The 9,687-nt window shown below is 33.9% G+C and overlaps 1 protein-coding gene across 1 annotated transcript; it reads right to left on the minus strand.

Annotated features, from left to right (window-relative positions):
- Positions 1 to 1,413: 1,413 nt before the first annotated feature.
- LOC127554925 (interstitial collagenase-like) lies at positions 1,414 to 9,456 on the minus strand. Its single transcript, XM_051986883.1, has 10 exons — positions 9,296 to 9,456; positions 8,542 to 8,804; positions 8,280 to 8,428; positions 8,065 to 8,190; positions 6,224 to 6,385; positions 5,627 to 5,744; positions 4,962 to 5,095; positions 3,551 to 3,713; positions 2,449 to 2,552; positions 1,414 to 2,099 (listed from the first exon to the last, which is right to left on the minus strand). The coding sequence occupies exons 1-10, from the start codon at positions 9,392 to 9,394 to the stop codon at positions 1,990 to 1,992; spliced, it is 1,428 nt and encodes a 475-aa protein (XP_051842843.1). The 5' UTR covers positions 9,395 to 9,456; the 3' UTR covers positions 1,414 to 1,989.
- Between the last annotated feature and the right edge of the window lie 231 nt (positions 9,457 to 9,687).

A 9,687-nucleotide genomic window follows, 5' to 3' on the forward strand; every position in this document is an offset into this window, starting at 1 on the left:
ATCAGAAAGATTTACTGCAATGATTTTTCTCCTTCTTTCCTTCTCACTTTAGAAAATTGTTTTTTGTGCAAAATCTTCATTTTACACAACCAAATTTTATATTTTATCTTCCTTAATCTTTGTCCTGTATTTGGTCAAGAACTATCCTATCGACACATTTGAAAGGTAATTTCTTCCTTGTTTATCTGTGATTTTTAAAAATTATGTCATGTTGTCCAAGATGTATATCCACTTGGAGATTATTTGTTCATCCATATGTAGTTTCTGCTGTACCACTTTCCAGCTTTCCCAGAAAATCAAAGAGAGAGTAGCTCCAAAGTATACCACACACTGATAAAACTTCCTTTGTCCTGGGCAGTCTTTGGTTTAATCAAACACTAGACTATTGTATTTGTTTTTATTTGTATATTGTGAATGGAACATGCTTTACTGATCAACCTTCTTAAGCAGATATTAATTGCCTTTGATGATGATTGTTTTGTACTGCAGTTTAAGATTTGGTTCCTTTAGTACCTCTTTACTTCTTTTCCCCCCCATTATTTCCATTGAGATACTTAATGTTTTCTTCTTCCAAACTTATTTCATTATTTTTTTCTAGTTTGTAGATAATATTTTGACATTTTGATTGATATAGCACTAAGTAAATATGTAGATTTATATAGTACTGTCACTTTTATTCTATTGGCTCATTTCTATGTCCATAAATAGTATTTGATAGCCTGTATTTATTCAGTTCCCATGTGTGTGCCATTGCTAGTTCAATTCCCAAGTATTTTATATATTATATATATATAGAGAGAGAACTTTCCTTAAGGACAAGAATATCTGGTTTCAAATCCTGCCTCTTGTATATCTTGTACATATCTTGAATGTATGACTTTGGATAAATTATCTAACCTCTCAGTTCTGTAAGCAATACTCTAAAACTAAAAACTAAAAAAACAGCAACCTATACTGCTAGAGGAAATTTCTTCACGTGGAAATCACCTATACCAATGAAACCACAAGTATAGTCCTGATCCTCATAGTTATACTATCTGCTCTGCCCAAATTTGTGTCCTTTAGATTCTCTCTCTCTCTGTCTCTCTCTCTTTCTTTCTCTCTCTCTTTCTCTCTCTCTCTCTCTCTCTCTCTCTCTCTCTCTCTCTCTCTCTCTCTCTCTCTCTCTTTCTCTGTGTATAAATTTGTTTGTGGCTCTATTTCACCCCCAATGAATAAAGGGATAGACATATGGAAGGCAGGGCATAGTTACTGTGATACTGTATCACTGAGAATCCAAGGCAACCTCTTGTCTTAAGGGTATTATAGTGCCATTGTTTATAGGACCTTGACTTTTAGGGTTTCACATCATGATAATACTATCAAGAAAATACAGAACAAGCTGGTGATTTTAAAAAATACCACAAAACTTCATTTCAATTAATCAAGCATTTATTGAACATTTACTATGTGAAACATATTGTAGCAGTTGCAAGAAACATTCAATGGCTATTAAAGGGGAAAAGTGGCTCTAGTTTTATTCCAAATACAAAATCCTTCACTTTCAGAAACAAGTTAAGGTGATATTCATTGTATTACAGAGATAACACTAGTGACCCATGACCCACTACTAGTAATAACTGTTTTTCTCTTGCTAGTGATTGGTAGTAACAAATTATTCTCATGGACTGTTACATTCTCTATGGTCACCAAGGTATAATAGCTCTGAATAAGATCTCAATATTTAAATGAAAAGTTCTTTACATATGTTATTTCAGTCTCCTGAACACAATGAATTTCTTAATATTAAGACAATAACAACAATAAGAATATATAAGACATATAAAAAACAGTGGTTCTAAGTTCCTCCCACCCCAATCCAAACAAAATTAGTTTATTTTGCTTTAGTTTTCCAGGATAAGTAAAACAAAAATAGATATTGAATACTAAAATATTTGGCTCTTTTAGAAAACATCTTTCCAGTGCTTATAAAGTATCTTGGAATCTTGCTCAGTAGTTTCCACAATTAAACCAGCTGTTGGCCTTCAAAAGAGCGACAACTCTCTTGGTTTTGGGTTCAAATTTATACTGCCTTGTTCCACTGAAGAAATATAAGAAATCTAGAAATTGAAAGATATATTTAGTAGATAAATTTTGATTTTTCCATTTGAACTACTTATTAACAAAGAGTAGAGAATGGCCACCTAATTCCAGTATTGTCACTCTTTATGTAAACTTGGGCAAGCTATTTAACTTCTTTGGGCATCAGTTTTCTCATCTGTAAAATGAAGGAACTAGGCTATGACATTTTTAAGGTTCCTTTTAGTTTTATCAGTATCATTCTATGAAAACCAAAAAAAAAACTTTTGGTACTCAAACATTTCTGTCTTTTGTTTATCAAAAAATCGTTTTGCTATTAGCAACAACAAAATAGGAAATCAATTTTGTTATAAAAATGGCTCCACTTACCATTGTCTCTGACTACAGCATCAATTTTGCTTCCAATTCCAGGAAAGTCATTTATTATCAGTTTTGGATAACCTGCATCCATAGATCTCCTATATTCATCATATCTGACCAAGAAAAATATTAAGGGTATAAATATAAGAAAATAAAACCAACCAAAGAAACCAGTGCAGTTGCCTAGTTAAAATCATCATGTCATCCTTGCCAGCTAAATTTGCATATATATCCACATTATAAAAAACATGTGTCTAAATATGTTATGTGCCAATAGAAAGTAGTTGGCCTACATTTGGATTCGTCAAATCCCTTCCAACTCTAATCCTGGTATGAATCTGTGAACTTAAGTCTCTGGGTATGTTCTGCAGTATAGTCTGCTTAAATGAATTGTCTTCAGGTACAAGGGACCTTTTTTTTTGTGCAGTATCTCTAGGTAACTAATTGTATTCAGCTTCATCTATCAAGATGCAGGATCAAATGAATGCAAAGAGACACTGGAGCTAAGAATCCTAGGTTCTTTTCCCTACTCTCTCTCTTACCCCTTCTATGAGCTTGAAAAAAAGTTATTCCATAGCTCTGGATGTGAATTTTTTTCATCTATAAAATGAGGAGGTTGGACTATATTATCTCTAAAATGCTTACCATCTTAAATTACTCTATGATTCTTCTGCAAGTCTTTATCTATCAATCAGTAATCATTTATTATACTGCTTCTTCTTATGCCTGGAATGTTTACATCCTGCTGAATTCCTATAATACCTTAAAATGCCCAATTCAAACATTGCCTTTTACAGGAAGCCTCATTCATCCCAGGAAAGAATGAACTTTCCCCTCAAATCTCACAAGGCATTTCATTTTATATTTCTCTTCTACTGTTAACCTGTAATACTTTGTAATAAATTATTTCTATTAGTGAGCTACAGTATCAAATTTAGTCTTTTGACTTTTTATTTACTCCAGTCCATAGAGCAGGTCACCTAATATTTGTTGAATTAATAAATGAGTAAATTTTTAAATCTTAAATTGGTAAGGAGAGATTAAATAGACATCTCTCTATCAAATCCAAGACTGAGTCAACTCCTTAAGATTTGCAAATGTGGATTCTTACCTCCAGTACTTGTCCCCTACAAAGAAATAGGTTTTTCCATTGTACATATCAGAAACAGAAGCATCAATCTTCTTCACAGTTGCAGGAAAACCAAAAGTGCTGTAGATGTCCTTGGGGTAACCAGGCAACACAGTCTGCCCTTGGGCAACCCAATACTTGGTACCTATAAACCAAAATTATTTTATAAGAAGATTTTCCCTAGACTTAAGTTGCTAAGTACAGGCTCAGCCCCCCAAATATCACTTCTCCTGTCAATATTTCATAATAACACTGCTAATAACTAAAGTCCATCAACTTGATCAATTATGCATTTATAGCAACATTCCCGTGGAAATAATTGTCCTTATGTAACATTGTTTGCCTAAGATCATGATTTTATCTAATTTATAATATTAGATGTGATTTGGCTATCATTTCTCACTTTTTACCTCCCAAGGCTAGACATAAGCTGACTTATTTTGAGGTCAACTTCACAAAAGGTATGCATATTAGAGAATCTCAGAATCTCTAAAGTATAAAATACTTAAGAGGGTATCTAATTTAATGAATATCTGGAAATAATAGTCAATGTATATGTGTTATGATAGCTGATCTTATATTGCAAAGTCAGAATATCACTACTGATGGCTCATATGTTATAAAATACAAAAGCTTTTATTTTTTTTTTACTGAAGTGCAGTTAAAATGGCAATTAAAAATAACATAAAATCCAGTATGTATACAAACATACACACACACACACACACACACATACACACACACAAATAGGCCAATATACTAGTTTTACAATTTCTTTCTTATTTAAGTTGAATTATTGAATGCTCTTCCTTAACGTTGCAACTGTAAGATAGAATCAAACATCTTATCTTCTTTTACATATACCAAACATCTGATTATCTACTGGTAGCCAGATATTTGGCATCCCCACAGCCTGGGACTAGGCATATGATTGTGGTTGAGTCAGAGAGAGACAAATTATTGGTCCTATCCAATTTGCAACCATTTATTTTCTGGCTATGTGCTAATTACTAGGATACTGGTAGCACAAGAGCTATCATTAAGTGATTAGATGGTCTACATCTTTCTGTTCCATTCTCTGTTGATGTGACTCCAGTCTCTAGATTTTCTGTCTGAGTTCACTCTCTATGTTCTGGGCTGTTTTTCAGTAAGGGGGATAGCATACAAATCTGTGTTACACAATTCCAGTGACAAAAACAAAGAAGCCACACATTCCACTATTGAAAAAAAAATGAGTCACAAACACTTCATGCCATTTTGTTTATGAGTGGAAAATTCAGAATGATTCTAGTGAACCTTTGGGGGTAGTCCATGGATGAAAAAGAACAACTCCACTCTCTTTTGGCCCATTATTATGACACAGAAGAATTGAGTGGAAAATCTGAAGCATTACCTTTGAAGAACCTGATTATATCCTTTTCTTCAACTTCATGAGCAGCTTCAATTCCGCTTGGAAGGCTTGGCCAGAACAGAGAAATTAAATTGACTTCTGTCTCTGCAAAATAAGGGTTCGTACGGAGGTAGAACCTAATTTGAGAGAAAGGTGAGAAAATTAAATCTAATGGTAAACAATCATAAACAGATGTCCAATTATCTCAGTGTTGGATATGATTTCATACTTGCATTATAACAGAGAACAGAGTTAGGCACAACTGAAAAATTACTAAACAAAAAAAAAATATGTATTGAATGTTTCCAAGCTGTAAAATTCACAGGTGCCAAAATGAGAAACAATACTTAAATATGAAGAGGTAGAAAGCTAAAACATTCTCCAGATTACAACAGCCATTTCTTTTTTACATACAGCATGCACTTTTTTTTAAAAAAAAAATTAATTATTGCCTGAGGACATGGGCAATGGCAAAATAGAAAGGGCATTGGACTGATCCAATCAAATCAAAATATCTGGATTTTAGTCCTGGGTCTATTACAAACTTTCTATGTGACCTTAGGAGTTTCAAATCAAGTCTCTGGACCCTAAACTTTCCCATTTACTTTGACTAAGAATTTTACTAAGAACCAAGGTACCAAAGGAAAGGTTGCAAATGTTTATTTTACCTGTCTTTGAAGAACAGTTTTTCTCCCCGGACTGTGGTAACAGCATCAAAGGTTAATTTTGCATCACAGGCTTGTGGTGTTGTTGTTCCTGTTGGCTGGACAGGGTTATTGGTGGGTCCTAAAAGACAATAGGAAAATTAATATTACTTGGGATCATTGCATAACATGAACACAGAGAGAATGGAAGGCATTTTTTTTAAATATGAGGCAATTGATTAGTCTATAGGAAACCTTTATAAAAGCTAACATAAGTTGTTTGTGTGTATGTGTGTGTGTGTGAGAGAGAGACAGAGAGAGAGAAGAGACAGAGAGAGACAGAGAGAGATGGAGATGAGAGAGAGAGAAGAGACAGAGAGAGACAAAGACAGAAATGAGAGAGAGAGACAGAGAAACACATACACACACACAGAGAGACAGAGAGAAACAGAGAGGAGACAGAGAGAAAGAGATGAGACAGACAGAGAGAAGAGAGATAAAGAGAGAGAGAGAAGAAAGAGAGAGAGATTAAGAGACAGAGAGAGAAAGAGAAAGAGAGAGAGAGAGAAAGAGAGAGAGAGAGAGAAAGAGAGAGAGAGAGATGCATACTTTTCTACTTACCATAGATGGATTGAATGGCATCAATATCATCCTGAGAAAGTTGGATATCATTGGTGTCAGCAAAAGCATAGCTGGGGAACATCAAGGCACCAATGTCAGTAGAATGGGAAAGACCCAGAGAATGGCCAAACTCATGAGCAGCAACACGGTATAAGTTGTAATCTAAACAAAACAAAGCAAAATAAAAAACCAAAAAACTCAAACATATTTGTGAGACACTGAAATATGTTCTATTTCAAAGGCATCCTCTCAAGACACAAAACTCCACCTCCCTACACAAGGATGAAAAGAAATATGCAACACTTTTAGGCTTAATAATGCTGATGTTTCTATAGTATTTAAAAATTTCAAAGTACTTCATATGACTTTCACAAAAACCTTGTAATATGGGTACTTCAAGTTCCAAGGCTTAGGTAGAGTGATATGTTCTTCGTTTTATATCTGTGAAGCATAAGAATTCTTTTGAACTCGTGTAGTATTTTATATAATATAGCAAGTTGCTTTTGAGACATGGTTAGAAAATTTTCAAAGTTTATAGGGATGTAATAACATTGCAGAAAGGGATAAGATTTCCCTGAAGGAATGATATGTTATCCTCACAGTATCAGTTCTATTACAGAGTAGCACATTAATGTGACTTGCAGAACAACCTATTTGCCTGTCTTCCCTACTATGGATCAGTCAGTGCTATCATTGCTTTAGATGGACAGCATTACTTCCCTGATAAATAAAAGATATTTCAACAAATTGTGATTCTTAAAATGTTTTTTAAAATGCTGCATTGAGGGGCATTATCAAAGAAAGTATTCTTGAAGGAAGAGACAAAGATGACTGAGATTTTAAGCTTTGCTCATTAGGGAGATAATGATGCCATTGAGAGAGCAAAGTCTAGAGGAGGAACAGGAAGATTGTGGGACAGAGCAGTGAAGAAATAAAATATGCAATCAAAGAAGCTGGCTCCAGACCCAACTTTCTATTGATGATTGTCATCTTTCTTCCCTGAATTTGTCTCCTCTTCTTTAAAAGAAGGTGGATAAATTCTAAATTACAGAACTTACAGATGGAAGGGACTTTAGATAGTAGATTATGATAGATATTTTAGAAATGATACTTGTAGCCCTCCAGATGATATCATAATAAAGATCAAATAAAGCAATTTCTGTAAAACACATTGTGAACTATAGTTTATTACATAAATGTGTTATTTGCTTTTTTGATTTTCTTACCATACCTATGGTTTATGTTGTGAAGACTAAATGAGACAGTATTTGTAAAGCACTTAGCACAGTGCTTGACAAATAGTAGACATCTAATAAATATTTATTCCCTTCCTTTCTTCCTTTATCATTATTATTACTACTATTATTCATAGAAACAATATAGTGCCCATATTTAATCACTCATAGAGTTATAAAATCTTACTGAAAAATATCTATTTTAGTACATTCTTTCCATTTAATAAACTTATATTTTTATCTCTATTTTATTTTTTCTTATTAGCATTTTAGTTTTACAAATACATTTAAAGGAATTTTTTTTTAAAATTTGTATTCCAATTTTTTTTCTCATTCCCTCTTCTATCTTCTTCCCCCCGAAACAGCAAACAATCATGATTTACATTAAATATGTGCAGTCCTTTTAACTATATTTCCATATTTGTCATGTTGTGTAAGGAAAATCAGATCAAAAGGGGAAAAAGACATGAGGAAGAAAAACAAACAAACAAAAAGGTGAGCTTTGAGCCACATTCAGTCTCCATAGTTCTTTCTGTGGATGTTTCAATCAACTAATATTGCAACAAGATATGGGGAGAGGAAAGGAGACAGATTTATCTAACTTACTTCTGTAGTCTTTTGTCCAATTTTCATCTTCATCAAAATGAGCATCCCCTCCAATATCTCTGCCTGGTTGGAAGGCATGAGCAAGAATTCCATTGGGACCATCAAAAGGAGAATTGTCATAATGATCTGAAAGAAAAAAATTAATTCAAATCTTCCTCATTTCTCAGAGTTAGGGCAAAACCAAACATCACTAAACTAAAAGACCAGCTGATTACCTCCATAGAAAAAAGAAATCTTTATATCTGCTTCACCGTTAGAAATCTTAGTGAATGTCAAGGGAGATACATCACTCCAGACTTTAAATGCTTTCCTGATAGAATCGTCCACATCTTCCTTTCTTAAATCTGGTGTGTAGTTTTCAATGCTTAAAATGAAAAAGAAATGAACTTAGCTATGTATATAAGCTTCATGGAAGCTATTTTATACTTTTAATTCCTTTTTAAACCCATTCTCATCCTGTTGTTTCAGGATCCCTACCTGTAAGTAAGATTGTTTTTTTCCCACTTAGGATTTCCTTCAGTGATGACAAACGAAGACACATCAGGGACCCCACATCTTGGCTTTTTCATCATTTTTAGAGTTTCATCATCTGGCTTCCCAGTGACTTCCAACCCGAAGAATTTCTGCATTTCCTTGAGCTTCTCAACAAATGGATTAATGGTTTTCTGCTTTGCAATTTTCACTACATCAGGGGTTTTTGGGTCATCAGGTTTTAGGTTATAAAATTTCTGAAGATAATTCTAAAGAAAGATAAAAATATATTTAAATATAAGACATTTCCTAGATTTTTCCTTAAAGAAATCCCAGTACTTTGGTTGGGTGAAATGATATTTATGCCAGGAACGGTGGGTAATAGAGGGGGAATAATATTTTCATTTGTCTGTGAACTTAGATTTTCTGATTCTGATCATGAGTTCTTCGAGTATGATCTCAGTTCCCCTGTTTTGTGGGTATACACATAACATTTCATTAAGAAAAATTACCCTAATTTTTATATTTGTTCTAAAGTCAGAAATGCGTTTCCTTGAAACAGATCTCAGATTGTTTAATTCTTCTCAGAAGAATTAGCAAAGCAGAAGCATAATCTGCTTTGTTATTTCTGGCAGAGAAAACCTTTCTTGAATGAAATACACCATTGACAAAGTCCAATACCCTATTTATTTCAAATTACTATTCTCCCCCACACCCCGCTGAAAGTTTTCATTTCTTATGATGAAAAGCCAAGGTTTACCTGGACGATTTGTAGGTCTTTCTTTGAGGTTTTCAAACCTGCAGGAAAGCCATGGGAGCCTGTGAGGCAGAGGATGAGCAGAGGGAGAAGGATTTTCATTCTTGCCCTTCTCTGTGGCTCAGGTTGTGCAGCAGCTCTTTACCTGCCTCCTGATACACTCTCACTCTTCAAGAAGACTGTTCTTTATATAGTATTTGGGGAGCCAAAAAAACTAGTAAGCCTCTGACTCATATTTTATAACATCCTCTGGATCAGCAGTTTATCGAAGAGTGACACAAACCCAGAGCAGGTTAAATGGTCAATCTTTATGATGCAATCTTATGATTAATATAAAACAGGATGTCTGTTAAAGAGACAAATACATACAAAATTACTTTCTTGTGTTCCTCTTT

The sequence above is a fragment of the Antechinus flavipes genome, chromosome 3 (genome assembly GCF_016432865.1).
Source record: "Antechinus flavipes isolate AdamAnt ecotype Samford, QLD, Australia chromosome 3, AdamAnt_v2, whole genome shotgun sequence".
Taxonomy (NCBI): Eukaryota; Metazoa; Chordata; class Mammalia; order Dasyuromorphia; family Dasyuridae; genus Antechinus; species Antechinus flavipes.

What these genes read in the sequence shown, in the direction of transcription:
- LOC127554925 (XM_051986883.1), bottom strand. Translation starts at nt 9,394, where the DNA reads ATGAAAATCCTTCTCCCTCTGCTCATCCTCTGCCTCACAGGCTCCCAT. An exon ending in GATTTCTTTTTTCTATGGAG is followed by an intron (nt 8,191 to 8,279) that starts GTAATCAGCTGG and finishes TTTTTCTTTCAG; the next exon opens with ATCATTATGACAATTCTCCT. An exon ending in TGCCATTCAATCCATCTATG is followed by an intron (nt 5,745 to 6,223) that starts GTAAGTAGAAAA and finishes ATTGTCTTTTAG; the next exon opens with GACCCACCAATAACCCTGTC.